Raw genomic sequence first — 26,874 nt, forward strand, 5'->3', positions numbered from 1 at the left:
GCGGTAAACAATCTTTTTCGTCACTGGTGGGTGTGGCTTACATATATCCGACAATCCCGAATCCCATTGGCTCTCTCCGCACCGGCTACATTACACGTCAGGCTCCTCCTCCTCCTTTGAGCCCCGGATGTAAACAACTCCCCCGCCCCTCTCCACAGGTGGGAGCGTCGAAAGCATCCCAAACGTCCAAGCTTTCTCAACCTAGCTTAGTTGCGGCGATTGGGCAAGAAGGGAAAAACGTCGGTTAAGAGAAGCGGGAGGGACAACCAACCCCGGCAGTTGTTGCCAACCGCCCTTGCTGCCTTGCTGATTGGATCCGACGGCCCTACGGAGCCCGCCTCCCCTGGCCGACCATTGGCTGTCAGAGCGGCGGCCGGTGAGAGGGTCCTAAATATTGCCAAGGGAGGGGGAGAAAGCGAAGGCTGTTCAACGGCAGCAGGTAAGACGGAGGGAGGGGGGGGACAAAATTACGGGAAGCGCGAGCGGTGGGTGGGGCTTGTTAAGGGAGGGGGAGGGGAAGCCAGGCTGACAGGGAAGGTGGGGGAGGGTCGCGCGTGTGTGTGTGAGGGAGCCAATTTGATGTGTGTGGGGGGGCAGTTGGGGGGCACGTGGGAAAAGGGGGTGACCCTTTTCAACCGTCAGTAGGAGGATATCGAGGCCCCCGAGATTTCCTTCTCCTTCCACGCCCCCCTTTTTTCCCCCCACCCTCACGGCAGCCCTGCGAGGTAGGCCAGCCTCAGAGGCGGCGACTGACCCCGAAGCCCATCATGCTGAGCCTTGTGTGGGGCTGCCAGATAATGGGGCCTTCAGGGTCATTTCAAACCGTGGTTTCCACAGCCCCAGGTTAGGGGGTTGAGCTGCTGAGGCAACTTTGGGCAATTAAAAGGAAACGCCCCTCCCCCCCCCTCCTCAAGGAAATTCTATATAATGAGGGCTTTTATTCGGGAAGTCTTAATTTAAATAAATTTAAATCATTTATTTATTTAAATAACTTAAGTAAATGTAAATTAATAATTGACAATCATTGGTAATCTCCTGCTTGAGCTGGGGGCTGGACTAGAAGACCTCCAAGGTCCCTTCCAACTCTTTTATTCTGTGTTTTTTTATATATATAGATAGATAGATAGATAGATAGATAGATAGATAGATAGATAGATAGATAATTTCTTACTCTTCGTAGGATTTATGTGTGTTTTTCTTTTAGCCAGGTTTTTCCTACGTAACCAAGGTTTTTCTGCAGCCCTAGCTCAGTGGAGTCACATCCACTCGATTCTGGGCTTTTTTCCTTCTGGCAGCCAGCAGGCCCTGAGCTGCCTGGTGAGAGGCTGCAGAAAAACCTTGGTTACGTAGGAAAAACCTGGCTAAAAGAAAAACATGTGTGTGTGTGTGTGTGTGTGTATGTAGGTCTTTGGTTATTTGGGTCTTCTCCCACGTAAAATTGGAAGTGTCTTGGCGACGTTTCGACGAAGTCTCATTCGTCATCTTCAGGCTGGTGTTCTCGGCTTCGTGCTTCCAGGAGCAATCCAGGAAGCACGAAGCCGAGAACACCAGCCTGAAGATGACGAATGAGACTTCGTCGAAACGTCGCCAAAACACTTCCAATTTTACGTGGGAGAAGACCCGAATAACCAAAGACCTACATACAAACACCCGCGAAAACCTGAGAAAACAAATATATATATATATAGATATATATATAGAGTTCCGGAACTTAAAATTTTAAAATAATTATATATATATACATACATATATATACATACATACATACATACATACATACGTATATATATATATATATATATATATATATATATATATATATAATCATTTCTTAAAATTATCACAGGGCAACACTGGACGGCCAGACATTGGGGTGGTAGCGGCCTTCTTTCTTTCCCGTTTAGGAAGAAATTCTTCCTTGTTTTTCTTTGTGCTGCGGTATTTTTATGATTTTTGTTTTATGTATATGTGTGTGTACAGCAGGGGTGAAATCCAGCAGGTTCTGGAGAACAGGTAGTGGAAATTTTGAGCAGTTCAGAGAACTAATAGCGGAAATTTTGAGTAGTTTGGAGAACCGGAAAATACCATCTTTGTCTGGCCCCAGAGTGTGGTGCGAATTGGGATTTTGCAATATCCTTACCCCAGAAGTGGGGAGGGAATGGGGATTTTGCAGAATCCTTCCCTTGGAATAAGGTGGGAATGGAGATTTTGCAGTATCCTTCCCCTGTCATGCCCACCAAGCCACGCCCACCAAGCCATGGCCACAGAATCGGTAGTAAAAAAAAAATTTGATTTCACTACTGGTGTACAGGTAGCCTAACGACTACAATTGAGCTTAAATTTTCTGTTGCTAAAGCAAGGCATTTCAAGCTTTCTTCCCACAGTTGTTAAGCGGATCATGGCCGTTGTTAAGTTAGTCATAATAATTGTTAAGTGAATCTGGCTTCCCCATTGAAGTTTAGTTGTCAGAAGGTTGCAAAAAATATCACATGACTCCAGTCTGGCTCATATTTATGACTGTCATAAATATGAGCCAGTTACCAAGCATCTGAATTTTGATCACGTGACACTGGGGATGTTGTAAGTGTGAAAAACTTTCATGAGTTACTTTTTTCGGTGCTGTTGTAACGTTAAACGGTCACTAAACGAATGATTGTAAGTCAAGGACTACCTGTATATTGAATTTACCTAGAGTTGTTACAGGAATCTGATTAGAAAATGCACATAAACTATAGTAGACCACAAGGGACAAAGATGTGATATGGTTAGTTTATTTACAGTTTAGCACAGGGATCTGCAACCTTAAACACTCAAAGAGCCATTTGGACCCCTTTCCCACAAAAAAGAAAATACCAGGAACCACAAAACCCTTCCTGTGCCTGACTATTTCTTGAGTGGCCACAAAACTAGCATATGTAGTTGAATTAAATATTCTGTTTTCTTCTGAAACTTCTCTTTTCTTGGATTTATTAATGGTTGAAAAGCTCAATAAATTGTGTGCCGGTGGGTGTTGCACATTGGCGGTTGTGACGCATATTTTGAGTGACAGGGAGCTGCAGCAGAGTGGTGAAAGAGCCACATGCGGCTCCAGAGCCGCAGGTTGCTGACCCCTGGTTTAGCATGATATTGTAAAATTAGCCAGCTATAGGTGATTGATCAATCATACTGTAGCATGTTGTATAAATGTACCGTATATTAGAATCGAACAATTCTATGGTTGTGGCGGTCTTGGTGATCTCTGAGCTTGGTGGTTTTTTTTCAGTAATGTTTCATTACTAGATAACATCATCATTACTAGGTAACATCATCAGTGCTATAACATAATGAGAACAAATTCCACTCTCTTTTAGCACTGCTGATGTTACCTAGTTGGGTAATAAGATGTCTGCAAGAAAAAAACCCAGCTCAGAAAGCAATAAAGACCCCACAGTTCAACTCCGACCTACAAATATTCTTTTCCATTGATATTACTCTTTGGGTTAATGTATGAGACCAGAGATTGGTTTTTGTGTAGGATAGAGGCAGGGATTAATTGAAAGGGCTATTGGGTGTAATATATGTGTTTGAATAAGGAGTAAGTGAGGAGAATGCCTGGACATGTTTTTCATGTTTATCATGAGTGTAATGATTTTTGTACATCACTTGATAATAGCACAAATAAAATAACATTACTGAATATTCAAATTAGTATATTCAAATTACGGTAACCAGAAATATGACATGGAATATAGAATGTATTTGCATAACATTCCTAACCATGGATAATTTAATGAAGGTACAGTCAATTAAACCAATTTTGAAGTTTGCAAAATACATTGAACTGTAAACTAAGCCGTGACACATTAGGTAAAAGCCAGTTGGCTTGTTTGAGTTTCAATATCTCATACAAACTAAGCTACTGCAAACTCTAAAAGGCCACTATTTTGATTTACTTTAATCAGATTAATGAATAACACAATGACTATTCATCCTCAATGCCATCCTTTCCCCCATTAGTGCAATCCCCACAAGACACCAAATGTATTTGATTGGTGTATGCTGCCAAGCAGCCTGATTGACGTGTGAATCTGGCTACCGGTAATTTATTTCATAAGCTATGACTGAGCAAACAGTTCCTGTGTCGACATACTTGGCCATGGGTAACTGGCTCAGTTTTCTGGATTTGCATGTTAACTATACACTAACCACATGATTAATTTGTGGGTCAGTGTGCTGTGTGAACACAGCCATCAGTGGACTTTGCCCATTGATAACCAATGCTGTGGTTTGGCACGCTGCACTCTTAACTGCTTTTAACTATTATTTGAGTGACTGCATTTTTTATTTATATCAGGCCAGCAGAATAAGAAGCTGATACCTTTTGCCTTTATTTTGTTGATCAATCCAAAAGATGATTTTGTTAGTTAACCTGTTACAGTAGCGGCCCCCAATCTTTTGGGCACCAGGGACCGGCTCCGTGGAGAGAGGTTTTTTGGTGGACCAGATGGGGCATTGTTTTGCATACTGCCTGCATCCCGTGGATGAGGCTTTGCGTGGCCCAGTTTCTGGCATTCTGCAGCCCGGTGCTGGTCTCCTGTGGGACCCCTGTGTTATAGTATTAGGAAAGAATGGGATTGAAAGATCTTCTGTCTCACATTTTGTAGTGTGCGTTAATTGTAACAGTGTGGAAAGCCCTAATTATGTCAATGGGGGTTACTTATTAATTTAAAAGCAAATGGTAGTGAAAAAGCAAAAATGTAAGAGTCTATCTACAAGAGCATTTGATAGGGTGGGGAGTCAGAGAGACATACTACTAGAGGTGCTCTTGGGATAGGGAGGATAGAGACAGTGGAAGTGTTCCTCAAAAAAACCCAAAACCTTTTTCATTCCATGTGGAACAAATACTTATTATTTATTTTTATTTATTTATTATTTAAATTTGTATACCACCCTTCTCCCGAAGGACTCAGGACGGTGCACAGCCAAAATTAAAATACATACAATACAAAATTTAAAATAATTTAAAAGCAGAATTAAATCAAATTGGCTTCCCAAAATATTAAAACCCATTACCCTTAAAATAACCCTTTTTAAAATTTTAAGCCAGCCCATCTTGCTGGAATAGGAAGGTCTTCAAAGCTCGACGGAAGGTCCGGAGGTCCGGGATTAGTCGTATTCCTGGGGGTAGCTTGTTCCAGAGGGCGGGTGCCCCCACAGAGAAGGCTCTCCCCTGGGGGTCATCAGTCGGCATTGCTTGACCGACAGCACCCTAAGGAGGCCCTCTCTGTGGGACCAAATTGGCCAGTGGGAGGTTATCGGTGGCAGAAGGTGGTCTCGCAAATAGCCTTTTTCCTTTAATACCTAGCTGCTTGGAGTTTGAGATAAAATAGCAGGAGCTGAAGTAGAAAGGAGAAGACAACCATGTATATATGTACAGATGGTGCTTGATTTATAATAGTTTTATTTAGTGACCATTCAAAGTTATAACAGCACTGAAAAAGGTTATGACCGTTTTCACACTTACGACCGTTGCAAGTTCCCCATGGTACACAATCAAAATTCAGACACTTGGCAGCTGACTCATATTTATGACGGTTGCAGTGTCCTGAGGTCATGAAATCACCTTTTGCGAGCTTCTAACAAGCAAAGTCAACGGGGAAGCCAGATTCACTTAACAACTGTTACTAATTTAACCATTGCAGTGATTCACTTAACAACCGTGGCAGGAAACCTCATAAAATGGGCTTGACAACTGTTTCATTTAGCAACAGAAATGTGCTCAGTTGAAGTTGTATGTCTATGAATACCTGTACACATTTGAGGTTATGATCGACAGAGTTCTGCCAGCTTCAGATTTTTGGGTTATCAAAACATACTGTGGCCCCCTGCTGGTCAGGCATGTCTATATGCTTGAAGGATTCTTTTGAACTCATTTGTGGGCTTGTTTAAATGACAGTTCTTAGAAGACTGAAAATAATAATAAAAAAATAACTTTTGATTTTAGGAAACAACTATGTTGCTTTTCTTGGTGGGCATATATGCTTCAAGAAGGGCAAGAGGAAAGGAATAGCTAAGAATCAGTCAATGTAGAATTAATCTTATAAACCATTCTGGGCAGGGGTGAAATCCAGCAGGTTCTGACAGGTTCTGGAGAACCGGTAGCGGAAATTTTGAGTAGTTCGGAGAACCGGCAAATACCACCTCCGGCTGGCCCCAGAGTGGGGTGGGAATGGAGATTTTGCAATATCCTTCCGCCAGGAGTGGGGAGGTAATGGGGATTTTGCAGTATCCTTCCCCTGCCATGCCCACCAAGCCATGCCCACCAAGCCACGCCCACAGAACCGGTAGTAAAAAAATTTGGATTTCACCACTGATTCTGGGGCTCATTGATATATGGTATTTGCTACTTATTACACTGTCCTTCTCTCTTGGGCAACTTTTTTACATTCATAAATGTAATTAATGTAAACCATATTTAAAAAAACCCACAGTGACTTGTGGGTTGTAGGTTTGGATCACCTTTGGCAGGAATGGGATTTGGGTAGTGCATCCATCCTTGTACTGATGTACTTGCTGTACTGATCATGGTATCCTGGATTGACTACTCCAGGGTTTGGAGGTGGGCATCACTATTGTGCTGGTTCTCTTCCTTCCTCCATGGCAGGGCTCCAGTTGTGCAATTTCGGGTTGTGCACCAGTTGCACCTGTTCCTGGACTAGGAGGCTCTACTCTCATTCACACATACCTTAGTCACTCACTTCCCAAATGGATTACTGTAAGGTGCAGTACAAGGAGCTGCTCTTGAAGAACACCTAGAAGTTGCCACTGATACAAAATGTGTTGCTGGTCTATGTGTTCCTTGACCAGTGTATGTTACACCTCTACCCTGTGAGTTGTATTGGTTTTCCAGATTCAATTGAAGATGCTGGTTATGACCTATGGAGCCCTACATAGCGTGGGGGTGGGTTATATGAGGAACTGCCTCTCCCTGGTTACCTCTACCCATCCCATCACGGCAGAAGAGCTCCTGTCTACTAAGGAGTTTCATTGGACAAAGGCCCAGGAGGAAAGCCTTTTCTGCCGTGGCACCCGCTCTCTGATACAGGTCATCCTCGACTTACGACCACAATGGAGCCCAACATTTCCACTGCTAAGCAAGTCACTTGTTCAGTGAGCTTTGCCCCATCTTATGACTTTTCTTGCCAGAGTTGTTAAGGGAATCACTGCAACTGCTAAGTTAGTAACACGGTTGTTAAGTGAATCTGGTTTCCCCATTGACTTGGCTTGTCAGAAGGTCGCAAGAGGGGAATCACATGACCCCGGGGAGACTGCAACTGTCATAAATATACGCGTTGTGACCTAGGCTTCCTGAGTCATTAAAACACACGAGTAGTCCCAAAAATCTCTTTTATTGCAACAGCTGTGAATTACGTTCATTCACAGCTGAGTCCCAATTAGTTGCAAAAAGTCCTTGGGGAGAAGTCCTTCGGGATAATCACCAACCTTTATCTCACTTGACATACTGCTAAAGACCTACTGGGCAAAGCCACACAGAGTCCAGAATCAAACAGAGATGCTGACTGGGAACAGAATTAACAATGTTGCTTTCCTGCAAAGGGCCCAGGTGGCTTTGCTCCTCTTTTAAGCCTTATGGGAGGGGCCAATCATCTCCAGGCCTTAATCCCGAGTTGTCCCTTTTGTTTTAACTGTTTGTGCCTTCTGGCAGCTCTGCGCATGCGTGCACTAGGAACAGGCTCCTCCTGTTCCTCTGCCTCTCTGCTGTCCGACTCTGGAGGCTCTGGAGTCTGCATATCACTCCCAGATGGCCTTGGCCCCATCTCTGCCTCTGACGCAGAGCCCTCGTCCGGGCCTTCCCCAGACTCCAGGACTGACCCATGGTCCTGCCCAGCCTCCTCACTGTCCGACTCCACTGCCAGCTTTGTGGGCTGCTAGCGGATCACAACAACATGCCAGTTGCCAAGTGTCCAGATTTTAATTACGTGACACCAGGGGATGCTGCAATGGTCGTAAGTGTGAAAAATGATCATAAATTGCCCTTTTCCAGTGCTGTAGTAACTTTGTAGTCACTAAACAAAGGTCGTAGGTCGAGAACTACCTGTCTGTCATCCCCCTGAGGAAGACCCACACCCCATACCTGGCAGCCCTAGAGGCTCAACCCTGACCCTTATTGCCCTTTCAAAAGACCTTGGGGACATGGCTTTGCCTCTGACCTTAGGGATCCCGAGGAGTTATGGAATGTGTGAAATAGTTCTATTTGTTTGTAAGATATCGATTGCACTGTCACGTATTTTATGAATAATTGTTTCAATTGCCTTGATTTATTTTTAATTGCTATTTAATTTGCTATTGTGTTGGCAATTCATTTGTATGTGTTACATACAAATTGTTTACAGTTGTATAAATCCCCTAACAATTCTAAAAAACCTGGGTTCAGCTATGTTTTTAGCCCATTTTTAGTCTGTAAGAGGAAGGAAGCGTGCCTTTATTCTGGTGTGAGGTTTTTTTCCCACAGCAAAGGCTTTTATGGTCTTTTGTACCCCAGGATAAAAGAAAGAAAGTCATAGATGGTTTCAGATGAACATTTTCCCGTGAGACTGGCAGTTGGTTGATTTCCATATTTAGTTGTGCTTCGGGTACATCTTTGAAATAATTGTTCTGATATTTGAGGGGCTGCCACAGAGAGGAGGGAATCAGCCTATTTTCCAAAGCACCCGAAGGCCAGACAAGGAATAATGGATGGAAACTGATCAAGGAGAGATTCAACCTAGAAATGAGGAGAAACTTTCTGACATCGAAAACAATTAACCAATGGAACAGAAGTTGCCTTCGGAAGTTGTGGGAGCTTCATCACTGGAAGCTTTCAAGGACAGCCATCTGTCAGAGATGTGTAGGGCAGAAGTGTCAAACTTGTGTCGTCAGGTCACGTGATATACATCTCGCGACTTTCTTCCCCTTCACTAAAATGGGGGTGGGCGTGGCCAGCACATGACGTATCCAGCCCATGAGCCGCGAGCTTGACACCCCTAGCGTATGGTCTCTTGCTTGAGCAGGGGGTTGGACTTGATGACCTACAACAGGGGTGTCAAACTCACGTCGTCACGTTGTCATCACATGATATATCGCGACTTCCTCCCCCTTCGCTAAAACGGGGTGGGCGTGGCCAGCACGTGATGCATCTGGCCTGCAGGCTGCGAGTTTGACACCCGTAACCTACAAGGTCACTTCCAACTCTATAATTCTGTTATTATTTGTTACATTTATTTGCACCTATCTCACCATGGGGCTACTCTAGGCAGTAGTTAACTTAAGCCCCACTGATTTTAGTGATAATTCTGGATATCACACCAAACTATATTTTATGAGCTTTCCTGCCACTTGTTTGATTTTAGCTTAATGTGATTGGATGAAGTAACCACTGAATTAGGACTGACTTAATTTTTCTATTATTTCTATCTACATAGGAAGGTGATCTGGGCATTTTTTTCAGGCAGGGCTTTAGAGATTCTAATTCAAGGTTTTGAGCTGTGGGAGGTAAAATATGTCATTGATCCATCATAACTTGCCTTTTCTGACCTTGCTGTTTACATACCTTGTGATATTGGTTTCTTTTTTAAATAATACTTTTGACTGAACACTGAAGAAGTTAGTGAGGAAGAGCGTCTGAGACATAATTCAAAAACACTTGGTTTTTTGCTTCCAGGAATTTAGAACAGTAATGGCTGCTGAATCTCCCCGCCGTCCAAGCCGATGTACCGGAGGTGTGATAGTCCGGCCACAGGCTGTTACGTAAGTACTTAAGAGCAATAGCACTTAGACTTATATACCGCTTCACAGTCTTCACTAAGTGGTTTACAGAGTCAGCCTATTGAACCCAACAATCTGGGTCCCCATTTTACCGACCTCGGAAGTATGGAAGGCTGAGTCAACCTTGAGCTGGTCAGGATCGAACTCCTGGCAGTGGGCAGAGTCAGCCTGCAATATTGCATTCTAGCCATTGTGCCAGCATCGCTTTATAGATACAATTCCATATAGTTCATCTAGAGTTCCAAATGGAAGATGAAACTTAAATTTGTCTGCTGCTGAAGTTTGCTAAACATGCTACCTGTATGAGTGATGGAATGAAGTTTTTGGTGGTGGGTTATTTCGATATCCACTTTGGAATTGCTTTGTCTGATACAACCCAGAGTTCATAGCAGCTGTAACAACTATGAGGTGTCAATAATTAATCTCAAGTCTTAATTCTGTATGAGCATTTCAAATGCTGTCATTTTTCTTAGAAACCCTCTCTAACTTTTGAAATAAGTTTTTATCCTTCTAGCAATTTGTAGATACATTTACTTCTACAAAATTGTTCATAGTTGTTCATGTTATGTTCCAGTGAATTCTGATAATGACAGTATCATAATCGACTTTTTTTGGGGGGGAAATCTGTAGCGTTCAGAAAAAATGCAGTTTTAAACCTAACTTCTTCCAATGTTGCTTATCTTTTTTCTCATCTTAATGCCCTTCATTTCTGTGGGTTACTGTTTCTTAGTCCTATTCTGTGATGTGCATGATGATGCTTAACCTGCAATTCCACCATCAACATTTATGTATGTATATAATAATCATTGCTGTTTTTTATGGATATTCATCTTTCGGTTCCAGGGAGCAGTCCTACATGGAAAGTGTTGTCACATTTCTGCAAGATGTCGTACCACAGGCAAGTGCAATTGGTTTAAATCAGCAGCCCCCAACTTTTTGGGCATCAGGGACTGGTTCCGTAGAGGGAGGTTTTTCCGTGGACCAGAGGAGGTGTGGTTTCACATGGTGCTTGCATCCCGCAGATGGGGCTTTGCTTGTTTGCGCAGCCAGGTTTCTGGCACGGCCCACGGGTTGGGGACCCCTGTTTTACACTTTGTCCTCTTGAAATGGGTCCCCCCCAAAGAAAGTGTAATTAAAAATGCAGGAAAGAGCTTATTAAGTTACATTAATCAGTGGGTCATAGTTTATATATCACAATATGTCATAATGTGATCGTTTGGATTTTGGCTTAACATGTTATGCAAATGAGTTGTATACTTTAAAAGAAATTAAATTCAGATTATGAGTATTGATGTGGTTGTAAAAAGATGTACCAGGGAAGTTTCTGGGAAAGATAATCAGCGAACACCTAGAAGCAAACCAAATAATAACCAAAAGCCAACACGGGTTTGTCAAAAGCAGATCACGCCAGACTAATCTTATTGCATTCTTTGACAAAGTGACAAAATTAGTGGACCAGAGGAATGCTGTCGAGATAATTTACTTGGACTTCAGTAAGGCATTTGATAAAGTAGACCATAACTTACTACTAGAAAAAGTAGGAAAATCTGGGTTAGACAGCATCACCACCAGATGGATTCGTAACTGGCTGATCAACCGCACTCAACGTGTAGTCCTCAATGGAACTGCATCTTCATGGAGGGAGGTATGCAGTGTGGTACCCCAGGGCTCTGTTTTAGGCCCAGTGCTCTTCAACATCTTCATCAATGACTTGGACGATAGATGGGAAACTCATCAAATTTGCAGACGACACCAAGCTGGCAGGAATAGTCAGGACTTCAGAAGATAGGTTCAAGATACAGAAGGATCTGGATAGACTTGAACATTGGGCGCTATCTATTTCCTGCCCAAGCAGGGGGTTGAGCTAGATCACCTCCAAGGTCCCTTCCAACTCTCTTATTCTGTTATTCTGTAATCACAATGGGACCACAGATGAAAAAAGTAGTGGCCTGCTTGAAGAGGAATGTCAGTAGTGCATAGTATTGTAGGTGGAAAAAAAATACACCATGTCCTCCAGCAGCCTTCCAGAAAACTACCATAGTAGCTATGTAATATGGTATGAAGGTGTGAAAATGACAGTGTTACATGCAGGCAGCCAAGAGAGGGAAACTGTGTACTATTTTTGGAGATAGGATGCACTATTTTATTTATTAGATTTTTATCCTGCCTGCATTACTTTATAAACAACTCAAGGTGGCAAACAAACCTAATATTCCTTCCTCCTCCTCCTATTTTCCCCACAACAACAAACCTTTGAGGTGGGTTGAGCTGAGAGGGAGAGGGACCGATCTAATGTCACCCAGCTGGCTTTCATGGCTAAGGCAGGACTAGAATTCCCAGTCTCCTGGTGATTGGCCCAAAGTCACCCAGATGGCTTTCATGCTTAAGGCGGGACTAGAACTCTCAGTCTCCTGATTTTTCTACCAGCACCTTAACCACTACACCAAATTGGCACTGTATGTCCACAGAGTAAACTGTTAACTGCACATCTGAGGGTTTTTGTTTTGAATCTCATCTATTTTTCCCCTTACAGGCTTATAGCAGTACAACTCCAACAGAAGAAAAAGAGAAAATTGTATGGATCAGATTTGAAAATTCTGACTTGAATGGTAAGTCTCTCCCCCCCACCCCAGCTTCCCACTTCAATTCATGGCCTTGCGCTTTCTGTTCAGGTCTTGTGAGGTCTGCATTTTAAGAGCTATCTCTTCCCATATCAGATGGTAACAAACGGGAGGCATCCTTGCTTGGACAGCCTATATGGGTAGGCCTCCATGTACGACCACAATTGTACCCAAAAATTTCCCTTGCTAAGCGAGATAGTTGTTAAAAGTGCTCCTGTCCTCTTTTGCATTGGGCCTTCAGGCTTGCCACATTTACTACTGTGGGAAATTGGGAGAGAGGATTGTACGGAGCAAGTGTGATATATAGTCATAATAACATTCCTTTCTCAGAGAGTCAAGGACATCTTGCCCTGCACTTGGAGGGCTGGAACTGGGAGGCATCTTCAGTTGGGACGGTGCTTCAGTTGGCCCATGTAATGGACATGTGGGTGCAGGGTGAAGGGACCTGGATTTTCTTTTGGGTGGGGAAAACCTGGAAGCTTTCAGATTCAGGTTTTCCCAGATGTGCCAATATGACATCTCTCATAAAATGGAACTTTGAGGAACTTCAAGCCTCGGAGTCTTCTTTCGTTGGGGGTGTTACTTGGAACCCTGACTGCTCCATTTTACGACCTTTTTTGCCACAGTTGTTAAGCAAATCAATCAAATTAAGTGAATTACGTGGTTGTTGCACAAATTTGGTTTCCCTCAATGACTTTGCTTGTTTGAAGCAGGCTGGAAGGTTAGAACTGGTGATCACGTGTTTTGTGGTTTGCGTGTATCTTTGGTACCAAAGCATGGGCAAGTTAATGAAATAACATGGGGTTTTTTTCCCCCCTTAATTTCTCTAGAGATAACGGAATATTTCCTTTCGTTTCGTTTTATTTATATGCCACCGGTCCCGCTATCCAAAGCAACTCTTTGGACTCCGTGAAAGCATTGTCCTAGTCTGGTGCTTCTGGCTTTGATTCCTTTTTCTGATTTTCTTTTTTTTTTCCTTTAGATACGTTAAGGAATGTGGAGCTGCATGAAATGCACAGCACTGGGAACGAGCCTCCTCTTCTGCTCATGATTGGCTACAGTGATGGGATACAGATATGGAGCATACCTGTAAGTATCTCGTAGCTGAGAAGAAAAGGGAAAGGTTAGTGGGCAGTAAGCAGGATTTCAGAGAATAGCATAGCATAGCATAGCATAGCATAGCATAGCATAGCATAGCATAGCATAGCATAGCATAGCATAGCATAGCATAGCTGGAAAGGACCTTGGAGGTCACCTAGTCCAACCCCCTGCTCAGGCAGGAGACCCTATACCCGTGATGACGAACCTATGGCATGCGTGCCACAGGTGGCATGTGGAGCCATATTAGTGGGCACGCCAGCTCAGCTCTGGGGCGCATGCGTGCGCTGGCCAGCTGATTTTCGGGCCTTCTGGGCCCACCAGAAGTAGGGAAACAGGCTGTTTCCTGCCTCTGGAGGGCCTGGGGGCGGGGTGGGGAAGGCCCGTTTTTCTTTCTTACCTGGCTCCAGATCCTCTCTGTGTATCTGGGAAGGGCGAAAACAGCCTTTTCCACTCCCTTGGAGGCCCTACGGAGGCTGAAAGGGCCCATTTCCCGGCTCCTGGTGGGACAGGAAGTGACGTTTTTTCCTGTCCCCAGCCTCCAGAGATTCCTAGAGAGGCTTCTAGAGACTCCTAGAGAGGCTCCTAGAGACTCCTAGAGAGGTTCTGGAGGCTGGGGACAGCAAAAAATGTCACTTCCTGTCCCACAGAGAGTTGGGAAATGGGCCCTTTCAGCCTCCGTAGGGCCTCCAAGGGAGTGGGAAAGGCTGTTTTCGCCCTTCCCAGATACACAGAGAGGATCTGGAACCAGGTAAGAAAGAAAAACGGGCCTACCAGGCCATCATGTGCCAGGAGCGGGGGGGGAGGGGGTTGCGCACGCATGCACGTGGGCACGTGCGCACGTGACCCTCCCCCGCCCCCCCTCTCCTGGCACGCGATGGCAAAAAGGTTAGCCATCACTGCCCTATACCATTTCAGACAAATGGTTGTCCAATCTCTTCTTAAAAACCTCCAGTGATGGAGCATCCACATCTTCTGGAGGCAAGTTGTTCCACTGATTAATTCTCCTCACTTTCAGGAAATTTCTCCTTACTTCTAGGTTGCTTCTCTCCTTGATTAGTTTCCACCCATTGCTTCTTGTCCTGTTTTAAGGTGCTTTGGAGAATAGCTTGACTCCCTCTTCTTTGGGGCAGCCCCTGAGATATTGGAACACTGCGATCATTTATTTTATTTATTTATTAATTTAATTTGTATACCGCCCTTCTCCCAGAAGGGACTCAGGGCGGTGAACAGCCAAAATTAAAAAACATACAAATGCAAGAGTTAAGATAATTAAAAGAATTAAATCATTGGCTACCCAAATTTAAAACCCCAAATCCATAAAATTTAAAATCCCAATTAAAAACCATTTAGGCTAGGCCGGCTTGATGGAATAAAAATGTCTTCAGGGCTTTACGGAAGGTCCGGAGGTCCGGGATCAATCGTATTCCAGGAGGCAGCTCATTCCACAGGGCGGGTGCCCCCACAGAGAAGGCTCGCCCCCTGGGGGCCGCCAGCCGACATTTCCTGACCGACGGCACCCCGAGGAGGCCCTCTCTATGAGAGCGTATTGGCCGGTGGGAGGTTATCGGTAGCAGCAGGCGGTCTCGCAAATACCCTGGCCCTAAGCCATGGAGCGCTTTAAAGATGAGAACCAACACCTTAAAGCGCACCCGGAAGACCACCGGGAGCCAATGCAGCTCGCGCAGGAGAGGTGTTACGTGGGAGCGCCACGTCGCTCCCATAATCACCCGCGCGGCCGCATTCTGCACCAGCTGGAGCCTCCGGGTGCTCCTCAGGGGGAGCCCCATGTAGAGAGCGTTACAGTAGTCCAGGCGTGACGTAACCAAGGCATGAGTGACTGTGCACAAGGAGTCCCGATCCAGAAAGGGGCGCAACTGGCGTATCAGGCGAACCTGATAAAAAGCCCCCCTGGCCACGGCCGTCATATGCTCTTCTAAAGACAGCCGTGTGTCCAGGAGGACGCCCAAGTTGCGAGCCCCCTCTGTGGGGGTCAGTGATCATGTCTCCCCTAGTCCTTCTCTTAAACTAGACATACCCCATTCTAGCAACCGCTGGAGTGAGGGAGATGTCTGTGCAGACTCTCAGTCATCCAGGTGATGGCTGTCCCAAAAGGTGCTTTTTCAAAAGGCAACTGGACTTCGTTTTTCCTTGAAGACGTTTCGCTTCTCATCCAAGAAGTTTCTTCAGCTCTGACCACAGTGACTCTCAGAGAGAGTGCTAACGACCAGATGGAATATAAATCCTAGAAAGGAATATAAATCCTTTCATCCTCCATCATTCAGCCAGAACTGAGGAAGCTTCTTGGATGAGAAACGAAATGTTTTCCAGTTGCCAGTTGCCTCTTGAAAAAGCACCTTTGGTTCAGTGAGGGAGTATAAATTCTGTCCCCTGATGGGAAGGTTATACAGCTACTTCTTTTTTCCTGTGTCTTTTCCGATGAATGAAAGAAGAGAGATGTTTTCTGTTCCTCTGAATGGCAAAAGGATACATTTTGTGCAAAAAAAACCCCCCAGCTTGAATCATAAACATCTTTAATTAAAAGAATTGTAAGAAGAATATAAAGGAAGAGGGCAAGTTGCCATTTTGAGATCCTGGAGAACGATGGCCAATTAATACAGGATGTGGTAGATATCTAAATGGATCTGGTGTAAGAATAATTTTCCTGGCTTATTTTTAAGTCTGAAAATTTAGGAGGATTTCCTCAGTTCAAGTCTGATTCATAACTTCGGATTTCCCCAATTCAAGCGTGATTCAGAACCTTGTCTTACACGCATAACAGACAATGCTGATAATTTTTTATCCTGGCGTAAAGCAATTTTGTGTGGGACAAGACCATGACATTCAGAAAGAGTTGGATTAGATTGACATTTTATTTTATTTTATTTTATTTTATTTTATTTTATTTTATTTTATTTTATTTTATTTTATTTTATTTTATTTTATTTTATTTTATTTTATTTTATTTTATTTTATTTTATTATTTTATTTTATTTTATTCATTTTTTATTTTTATTATTACTATTTTATTTCATTTCAATTCGTTTTATTATTATTTTTTAATTTTTCCCACTATTCTCGTTTCTAAGCAAGGCAATTGCTAGGTGAGTCACACCAGATTTTGCAACCCTTTTTTCTGATGGTTGTTAAATGAATCACTGCAGTTCTTAAGTGAATCATGTGGTTGTTAAACGAATCGGGCCTTCCCCATTGACTTGCTTCTCTGAAGCCAACTGGGAAGGTTGCAAATGCAGATCACGTGACCTCCAGGACGCTGCAACCATCATCAACACATGCCAGTTGCTAAGCACCCAAATTTTGATCATGTGACTGTGGGGACGCTGCAACAGTTTTCAGTGTGAGGACCGGTTGTTCGTGTTGTTGTTAGACCTGTTGTGAGTCATTTTTTCCCCAGTGCTGCTGTAATTTCAAATGTACAACCATAAGCGAATGGTTGTAAATCGAGGACTACCTGTATCTGTTTACAGATAAATACAGGTGGTCCTCGACTTACAACGGTTTATTTAGTGACTGTTCAAAGTTACAACGGCACTGAAAAAAAGCGACCTAGGGCCCTTCTTCACACTTACCACTGTTGCAGCCTCCCCGTGGTCACATAATCAAACTTCAGGCACTTGGCAACTGATTCATATTTACGACGGTCGCAGCGTCCGGGGGCCATGTGATCTCCCTTTAGCGACCTTCTGACCAGCAAAGTCAATGGGGAAGCCGGATTCACTTAACAACCGTGTGACTTAACTTTTCAACTGCAGTGATTTGCTTAACAGCTGTGGCAAGGAAGTTTGTAAAATGGGGCACTCATTTAACAAGAACTTAAAAGAATTTTTGGGCACAATTGTGGTCGTGACTCGAGGACTACCTGTGTTTTAAGACAGTCTCCATATGAGTTAACTACATGAGTTTCCCGCTTTTTAAAATATTTTTTCCCCCCCTACGGCTGTCATTTCTGCAAATGAACAGTAGGTGTCGCTAAAGTACTTTGGCTGTTTCAGTAACCGGGAGCAGTCGGGAACTCTTAAAGGGGAACAAAAGAAAACAGCAGGATATTTTGCCTTATCAAAGGTTACTCAAGTAAAGGAAGTGGGTTCTTGTGCCCTCTGGCCCCGCTTCCTCAGCCAATGCTGCCCTTAGGAGAACCTTTGCCGGTTGTGAAGAATTGTGGGGATTTCTCTCATTCACAGAGTAGATTAGATGGAGAGTTGACCTAGGTCCATGATGGCGAATCTATGGCACAGGTGGCACATATCGTAGCCATATTGGTGGGCAAGTGAGCTCAACTCTGGTACACATGTGCACGCCGGCCAGCTGATTTTCGGGCCTTCTTGGCTCACCAGAAGTAGGGAAACAGGCTGTTTCCTGCCTCCAGAGGGCCTTGGGGGGGGGGGAAGGCCCGTTTTTCTCTCTCCCCCATCCTCCAGAGCCTTTCTAGGAGTCTGGGGAGGGCGAAAATGGCCTTCCCCACCCGCCCGGAGGCTGAAAACAGCCGGTTTGCCAACTTCTGGCTGTTTTCGGCCTCCAGAGGGCCTCTGGGGTAGTGGGGAAGGCCGTTTTTGCCCTCCCCAGACTCCTAGAAAGGCTCTGGAGGCTGGGGGAGAGCGAAAAATGGGCCTACTGTGCCATCGTGTACCAGGAACAGGGTAGTGGGGGTGGTGGTCATGCGCTGGTGCAGGGCGCATACAATTATGGGTGTGGACACACGCGCGAGCGACCCTCCCCCCTTCCTGGCACACTATGGCAAAAAGGTTAGCCATCACTGAACGAGTAGACGTATCCTACTCTCTGTTGTGACTGTATATTTTAAGGGAAACCCTTGAGCCGATTACTTTCTTCAGAGGGGAAAATGTTTGTTTGAACCTCCTGCGTATGTACTGCTAACGTAGTAAGTTGTGAGAATGTCTATGGAGATTCCCAATGATCCACTTCGTGATTGCCGTAAAGGTTCTTTTCTAAGAAAGAACTGGACTTTCTTGGGGTTGTTTTTTTTTTCCTCCCCTTGAAAATGTTTCGCTTCTCATCCAAGAAGCTTCTTCAGTTCTCTGCTGCTTCGGAACTGAAGAAGCTTCTTGGATGAGAAGCAAAACATTTCCAAGGGGGGGAAAAAGTCCTTTAGAAAAAGCACCTTTGGGGAGAAGTTCTAAGAAATTGCTTATGATTACAATTGGGACCAAAATTTCCATTGCTAAGCAAGATACAGTCGTTCTTACGTGAGTCGTGCCTGATTTTACAACCTTTTCTTGCCACCGTTGTTAAGCTAATAATCGCCGCTATTAAGTGAGTCATACAGTCATTAAGCAAATCCATCTTACCCCATTGACTTTGCTTGTCAAAAGGTTGCAAATGGCAATCACGTGACCCTCGGGTCAGTACGTGCTGGTTGCCAAAAACCTGAATTTTGATCACATGACGATGGGAATCCTGCATTGGTTGTAAGTGTCAGGACCAATCTAAGTCACTTTTTTCAGCGCTGTTGTAACTTTGAATAGTTGCTAAATGGGATGATTGTAAGTCGAGGAAAACGTCGTACATTTTAAAGATCGCTGTCTTAAATCGGTGAATTTCAGCAGCGTCTTCCGCAGACTTTCCATGGGCCTCGGAATCCTCTTTGAGCAACAGCACCCAGTCATTGAAGTGAAGATGGCTTTGTTTTGGGAGCAAGTCATTTAATGAACACTGTAACAGAATAACAGAGTTGGAAGGGACCTTGGAGGTCTTCTAGTCCAACCCCCTGCTCAGGCAGGAAACCCCTATATAACGTTTCAGACAAATGGTTGTCCAACATCATCTTAAAAACTTCCAGTGTTGGAGCATTTACAACTTCTGGAGGCAAGTTGTTCCACTGGTTAATAGTTCTCACTGTCAGGAAATTTCTTCTTATTTCCAGGTTGCTTCTCTCCTTGATTATTTTCTGTCCATTTCTTTTTGTCCTGCCTTCAGGTGCTTTTGGAGAATAGCTTGACTACCTCTTCTTTGTGGCAGCCCCTGAGATATTGGAACACTGCTATGTTCCCCCTAGTCCTTCCTTTCATCAAAGTAGACACACCCAATTCCAGCAACTGTTCATCGTACGATTTAGCCTCCATTCCCCTAATCATCTTTGTTGGCCTTTCTCTGCACTCTTTCTAGAATCTCAACATCTTTTTTACATCGTGGTAACCAAAAGTGGATGCAGTATTCCAAGTGTGGCCTTACCAGGGCATTATAAAGTGGTATTAACACTTCCTGTGATCTTGATTCTATCCCTCGATCTCTGACTCTTAAGCGCTTCAGCCCAAACAGTTTCAGTTTATCCCTAGGGGTGGGGAGGTGGAAATTGAATGTCCACCAACGAAGTCTGCTCCTCTTCCCGAAAGATAAGATTCAAGGCACGCCCTTATGTAATTGTGCTCTTTAACCGCCTTGTGCTACCTCCGTCTTAACATTTCTATATTTAGAAATATTTTCTTTCTTCCCCTTTGGGAATGTTTGCCAAGCTGCTGCCCTCCTCCTCGTATCATGTGTAAAGTCCCACGCCGAAATTCGCTTTTATCTGTAGTGTTGTACTTTGGCTCTCTATTCAGCTGGACACCTATTCAGCACTTAATAAAACGAATGTGCTCCAGGCAAACCCGGTTTGTGTCTGAGTGATTATGAAGTGTTTATGACAGTTCCTAAGCCGACACCCTCCGTAATGGTGTTACACGGGTCTTGGAAACACTTCTCAGCCCTTCTTTCTGATGGTGTGTCTCTTTCCCGTCTGAGTGGTTTCGCATTAAATCCCTTCTGAGTCAGATCTTTTGACTACCAAAGTGTTACTTGCAAATGGAGTATCCCATTTAGATGGCCTTCAAAGGGATCTGTTAACGGTTGGGGCAGGCGAACAGCGAGGAGGTTTTTTTTCTTTTTTTGAAGTGCCTCGTGTTAATCTATAAAACGCAAGAAGACAAGCTCCTTTATTTTGTTTTAATTTTTTTTTTGAAAGGAAAGCGTGGGTGGGAAGGTTAAAAGCCCTCTTTAAACAAGAAATGAAATTGCGTGTTTGTGCAGCGAAATCAGACAAAACCGTAAAGGGTATGATTTATGAGTTGGAAACGTGGGATTTTTTTGCTATAATTACATTTTGCTTGTTTTTTTCCCAACCCTCCTCTTCCTTCTTTCCTCCTCCTCATACGTGGAGAGCTATGTCATAAGAAAGCATATGGAGCCAAAGCCTGATTACAATGGACAGTTCTGATGCGTGAGAAACGTTGACTCATTACTTTTGCATTGTGAAAAACAGGTCATTGAACTGCAGGGCTAAATTAAATGTTTGATTGTATACAGTTGTATATTATAAAAAAAAACATTATACAGGTGGTCCTCAGCCTTCAACCACAATTGAGCCCCAAGTTTTTGTTGTGAGACAGTTGTTAAGTGAGTTTTGCCCCATTTTACAACCTTTCTTGCCACAGTTGTTAAATGAATCACCACAGCTAAGTGAGTAACTAGGGTGTTAAGTGAATCTTAACCTTGGATTCACTTAAAAGAGCCTTGGTAGCGCAGCAGACTAAAGCTCTGTTAAGTAGCACCAGCTGCCTGCAATTACTGCAAGTTCGAATCTCACCAGGCTCAAGATTGACTCAGCCTTCCATCCTTCCGAGGTAGGTAAAATGAGGACCCAGTTTGTGGGGGCAGTAAGCTGACTTTGTATGAAAAAGAACACCGCTGGGGGGGGGGGGAGCAAAAGCCCTACTAAGCAGGTATATACAAAAGTATGAAGGCTATTGCTTAATGCACTGTAAGCCTCCCTGAGTCTCCGGAGAAGAGCGGCATATAAATCGAACCAATAAATAAATAAATAAAATCTGGCTTCCCCATTGATTCTGCTTGTCAGAAGGTCACAAAAGAGGATCACGTGACCCTGGGTCCCTGCAACTGTCATAAATATGAGTCACTTTCCAAGCGTCTTGAATTTTGATCAGGTGGCCGTGGGGATGCTGCAACGGGTTGTGAGTGTGAGCGACCATCACAAGTCATCTTTTTTTTAGTATCGTCGTAACTTTGAACGAAGGGACGTGGTGGCTCAGTGGCTAAGACGCTGAGCTCGTCGATCAAAAGTTCGGCAGTTCAGCGGTTCGAATCCCTAGTGCCGCGTAACGGGGTGAGCTCCCGTGACTTGTCCCAGCTTCTGCCAACCTAACAGTTCGAAAGCAGGTAAAAAAAGCAAGTAGGAAAATAGGGACCGCCTTTGGTGGGAAGGGAACAGCGTTCCGTGCGCCTTTGGTGTTGAGTCATGCCGGCCACATGACCATGGAGGGGTCTTCGGACAGCTCTGGCTCTTCGGCTTTGGAACGGAGATGATTCCTTACCTTCTTTTTAAGCACCACCTGGAATTTTATGATTAGTTCTACCAGCAAAGTGTAAAATATTACAGTCAGAGGCAGAGTTTAAAGCACACAGGTCATCCTCAACTTACAACCATTTGTTTCGTGACCATTTGAAGTTACAGTGCTACTAAAATAAAGTGGCTTATGAACATTTTCCACACTTACGATCTCTAGAACATCCTCACAGTCAAGTAATCAAAATTCTGCCTTATAGTTATGACTGTTGCAGTGTCCTGAGGTTACGTGGTTACTTTTTACGACCTTTTGACAAATCTGGCTTCAGTGGGGACGCCAGATTCATTCTACAACAAGGGTGTCAAATTCCATTTCATTGAGAGCTGCATCAGGGCTGTGGTTGGCCTTGGTGGGGGGGGGGGGAGGATGGGTGTGGCCGATTGGGTGGGTGTGGCCAGATTGACGCCACTCCCCAAACTGCTGGCATGTTTCCTCTTTGCACTGGGTAGACTGGACCGAAGCCACACTGGCCCAATGTTTCCTCTTCGCATTGGGTAGACCGGGTCGAAGCGACGCGGGCCGGCCCCTTACATTTTCCAGTACCGCCCCACGGGCCGGTCAGACCATATCGCAGGCCAGATCTGGCCCATGGGCCTTGTGTTTGACACCCCTGCTTTACCATCATGTTATTAACTTAACAACTGCAGTGATTCATTAAACAACTGTGACAAGAAAGGCTGTAAACTGGAGCAAAACTCACTTAACAGCTGTCTTGCTTAGCAACAGAAATTTCGGGCTCAGTTGTAATTAAAACTTTTAAAATTGCTTTTAAAACATTAGGGGTGATTTAAATTGTTTTGGGCCAAATTATTTAATGGGTTTTTATATTGTCTTTTAAATTTTGTCGTTTGTGTGTTTTATCTTGTGCCTGTTCACCGCCCTGAGTCCTTCGGGAGTAGGGCGGTATATAAATCTAACAAAATGAAAACGAAAAATGAAATAATTGTAAGGAGGACTCAGTTGTAATTGCGGTGAGGACTAGCTGTATTTGTTAGACCTAGTCTAGAATAATAAGAATTTTGCCTTGGGTCTCAATCTGATTTAAAGCCTTGGTAGTACAGTGGTCTAAAGCACCCTGTTATTAAGACCAGCTGCCTGCAATTACTGCAGGTTCGAATCTCGCCAGGCTCAAGGTTGACTCAGCCTTCCATCCTTTCTAAGGTAGGTAAATTGAGGACCCAGTTTGTGGGGGCAATAAGCTGATTTTGCATAAATATACAAAAGTATGAAGGCTATTGCTTAGCACATTGTAAGCCACCCTGAGTCTTCGGAGAAGGGCAGCATATAAATCAAATAAAAAAAATAATAAAAAAATAAAGGAGGGAGCCCTTAAAGAGCAACAACGCACACCTTGTCCATCTGGATTCAGATTCAGCAGTCATGGACATAACTGGGTTTTGACCCTCTCCATCACTGGAGCACAGAACTCAGCCTCCTCCATGCTGCCATAATCCATAACGGTTAATGTGTGTCAATAGAGATGTTCTCTGCTAATGTGCCCAATTCTCCTTTAAAAGCTTCTGGTGACTGATGCTCATTGCTGTATCAGGATATTATTCCACGAGTTAGTTTTGCCTCTGCTAGCTCTGAGCATATATAGGCTCATCAATTCTGCTCTAAGACCCATGACGTTTTTTGGCATGGGCCAAAAAGGGAGGGAGGGAGGGAGGGAGGGAAAGGGAAGCAAGACAGTGCTTCATTGTGTGTAGGTAGTCCTCAACGTACAACAGTTCACTTAGTGGATGAAGTTACAACAGCACTGAAAAAGGTGACTTATGACCATTTTTCACACTTAAGACCGTGGCAGCATTCCCATGGTCATGCAGTTTACATTTGGATGCTTTGATCTCTTTGACTATAGGGATGTTGCGATGGTTGTAAGTGCAAGAACAGGTTGTAAATCGCTTTTTTTCCAGTGCTTATGTACAGGCAGTCCTCGAGTTACGACCACAATTGAGCCCAAAATTTATGTTGCTAAGTGAAAATTTGTTAAGTGAGTTTTGCCCCGTTTTATGACCCTTCTTGCCACGTTAAGCGAATCATAGCATTTATTACGTAAGCGAATCTGACTTCCCCATTGACTTTGCTTGTCAGAAGGTCGCAAAAGCGGATCACATGACCTCAGAACCGTCATAAATATGAGTCAGTTGCCAATTGTCTGAATTTGTATCGTGTGACCATGGGGAATGCAGCAATGGTCATAAGTGTGAAAAACGGTCATAAGCCACATTTTTCACTGCCGTTGTAGCTTTGAACGGTCACTAAATGAACTGTTGTAAGTTGAGGACTATCCGTAATTTTGATTGATTGGTAAATGAATGGTGATAGGTCAAGGACTACCTGTAATTTTTTGGGCAGTGAGTTTTAAGCTACAGTTCAGTTTCTTACGTATACAAGTAGTCCTCAATTTACGACCAAATTTCTGTTGCTAAGTGAAACATTTGCTAAGTGAGTTTTGCCCCGTTTGTCTTGCCACAGTTGTTAAGCGGATCACCGAAGTTGGTAAGTTAGTAACCCCGGATTTCCCCCTTGACTTTGCTTGTTAGAAGGTCGCAAAAGTGGATCACATGACCCCTGGACACTGCAACTACCATAAATATGAGTCAGTTGGCAAGCGTCTGAATTTTGATTATGTGACCATGGCGATGCTGCAATGGTCGTAAGTGTGAAAAACAGTCATAAGTTGCTTTTTTCAGTGATGTCGTAATTTTGAATAGGAATAGCAATAGCACTTAGACTGACATACCGCTTCACGGTGCTTTACAGCCTCTCTAAGTGGTTTACAGAGTCAGCATATTGCCCCCACTAATCTGGGTCACTAAATGAACTGATGTAAGTCAAGGACTACCTGTATATACCGTATTTTTCACAGTATAAGACGCACCGGAGTATAAGACGCACCTACCTTTTTTGGTGAGGAAAAGAAGAAAAAGAAATCTCCCTCTGCCTCTGAGCTATTTTGCCTCCTTGCAGCCAACAGCCTGCTTTACTTTCAGTTTCGTTTTCAGCATAGCTTGATTAGCACAAGGAAAAAAAAAATCTGCTCCAGCAATTTACCTCTTTGCAGCAAGCAGCAGACCCCTGCGCAAAACAGCTGAGAGTAAATCAGCCGAGAGTCGGGAGGCCGATCCAATCAACTTGTGCTAATTAGGCTGTGCTGAAGCTGAAAGGAGCTGTTTTTTTCTTGCTGTTTGCTTGCAAGGAGGTAACTGCTGCGAGGCAGAGACCAAAGGGTGGGGGCCAGTGGGTGGGCGGGGCTACATTCGGTGTATAAGACACACCTAAATTTTCACCCCCTTTTGGGGGGGGGGAAAGGTGCGTCTTATACTCCAAAAAATACGGTAAGTACTATCCTGTTTCCCCAAAAATAAGACCCAACTGGAAAATAAGCCCTAGCATGATTTTTTCCCAGGATGCTCGTAATATAAGCCCTACCCCAAAAATAAGCCCTAGTTGAGATCGTCAACCAGACGGAGGCGTTTAGTACTGTATTTCCCCTAAAATAAGACCTAACCAGAAAATAAGCCATAATGTGTCTTTTGGAGCAAAAATTAATATGACCTGTCTTATTTTGGGGGAAACATGGTGTGTTTGTAAAAGAAGGCTGAATCTGCTCCAAAACTTCAAAATTGGGCCCATCTATTCTCTCCACTGTTGATCCCATGCAGAGTTTTATCATTCTTTGATCTTATTTATTGCACCAAAAAATGGAAACTGCACATAGATGGATATTGCTGAGCTTAAAATGAGTTTTCTTTCTCTGGAACCCTACAGATACCTCATAACATAGCAAATATTTTGGCTCCCAAAGCAGATGTTGAACTGTAGCAGTTAAAATTCCTTATAATCCATGATGTACAGGTAGTCCTCAGTTTACAGCAGTTCCTTTAGTAACCGTTCAAAGTTACAAGTGTTGAAAAAAAGTGACCTGACCGTTTTTCACACTTATGACCGTCGCAACATCCCCATGGTAAAATTTTATCAAAATTTGGGTGCTTGGCATAGTTCATATTTATTTATTTATTTATTTTTATTGAAAAGTTTTATAGGAAATACAAACATTTCCCCCCCCGCCCTTCCCCCCTCACCCCATCCCTCCCCCCTTGCCCTCCCACCCATCCCCCCTCAGCCTTCCCCCCATCCCCCTCCTTTGACTTCCCAGAACAAGCACAGGGTATAGCATCCACAAACATAAAACTAAAATATGCTAACAAATTGTTGACTTCAAATTCTTTCTAGGTCTTTAACTCCTTATAACTCAAAACACTATAAACATAAACTAAAAGTTAAAAATGTTTCACTCATAAGCTATATGAATCTTCTTAGTCTGATACTTGTTTTGAATATAGTCAATCCATCTTCTCCATTCCGTTATGTATCTTTCGTTTGAATAGTCTTTAAGATATGATGAAATTTTTGCCAGGCATAGTTCATATTTATGACCGTTGCTGTGATCCTCTTTTGCTAGAGCAATGACAATGGGGGAGACCAGATTCACTGTGTTACTAACCTATTACTAGCGGCATAAATAAATGTTGGGCTCAATTGTGGTCGTAACTCAAGGACTACCTGTATTTTGAAATGTGTCATGCAACATTCCTTTTTTTTACTCAAAGATCCTTTGGCAGCAACCTTGTTGCTTAAAACACACATGAACACACCAATGGGGCGGCGGGGAGTGAATTAGACAGGGCGTCCTGGACTTACAACCATTCCTTTATCAATCGTTCGACTTTACGACGAGACTGAAAAAAAAGTGTCTTAGCAACCGGTCCTCACAATTACGACAGTCACAACAATGGGGAATTAGAGAAGTGGTTGAGCAGCAAATGTGAGTAGAATTCGAGCTAAGAAGTTGAGGGGGGAGGGGGAGAGTTCACCTGCACCCTGGGCTGTTAGAACTGAGCCTGCTTTCATTTTTTGGAGAAAGTTTGTTAAAGAAATGCCTCTCGCCACTGTTTTACATCAGGAAA

General features: G+C 43.8%; 1 protein-coding gene across 1 annotated transcript in view; it reads left to right on the forward strand.

Moving 5' to 3' along the window:
- The first annotated feature begins 324 nt into the window (after positions 1-324).
- Positions 325-26,874, forward strand: part of BCAS3 (BCAS3 microtubule associated cell migration factor) — a 464,753-nt gene continuing 438,203 nt past the window's right edge. Inside the window, exons 1-5 of the mRNA XM_070931996.1 lie at positions 325-439; positions 9,701-9,786; positions 10,648-10,702; positions 12,338-12,413; positions 13,408-13,514. Of these exons, the coding sequence (XP_070788097.1) occupies positions 9,716-9,786; positions 10,648-10,702; positions 12,338-12,413; positions 13,408-13,514 (309 nt within the window). The 5' untranslated portion in view covers positions 325-439; positions 9,701-9,715. The remainder of the gene's footprint in view (positions 440-9,700; positions 9,787-10,647; positions 10,703-12,337; positions 12,414-13,407; positions 13,515-26,874) is intronic.

Source organism: Pituophis catenifer, unplaced genomic scaffold (genome assembly GCF_029215685.1).
Source record: "Pituophis catenifer annectens isolate HBS135680 unplaced genomic scaffold, rPitCat1.0.hap2 SCAF_1, whole genome shotgun sequence".
Taxonomy (NCBI): Eukaryota; Metazoa; Chordata; class Lepidosauria; order Squamata; family Colubridae; genus Pituophis; species Pituophis catenifer.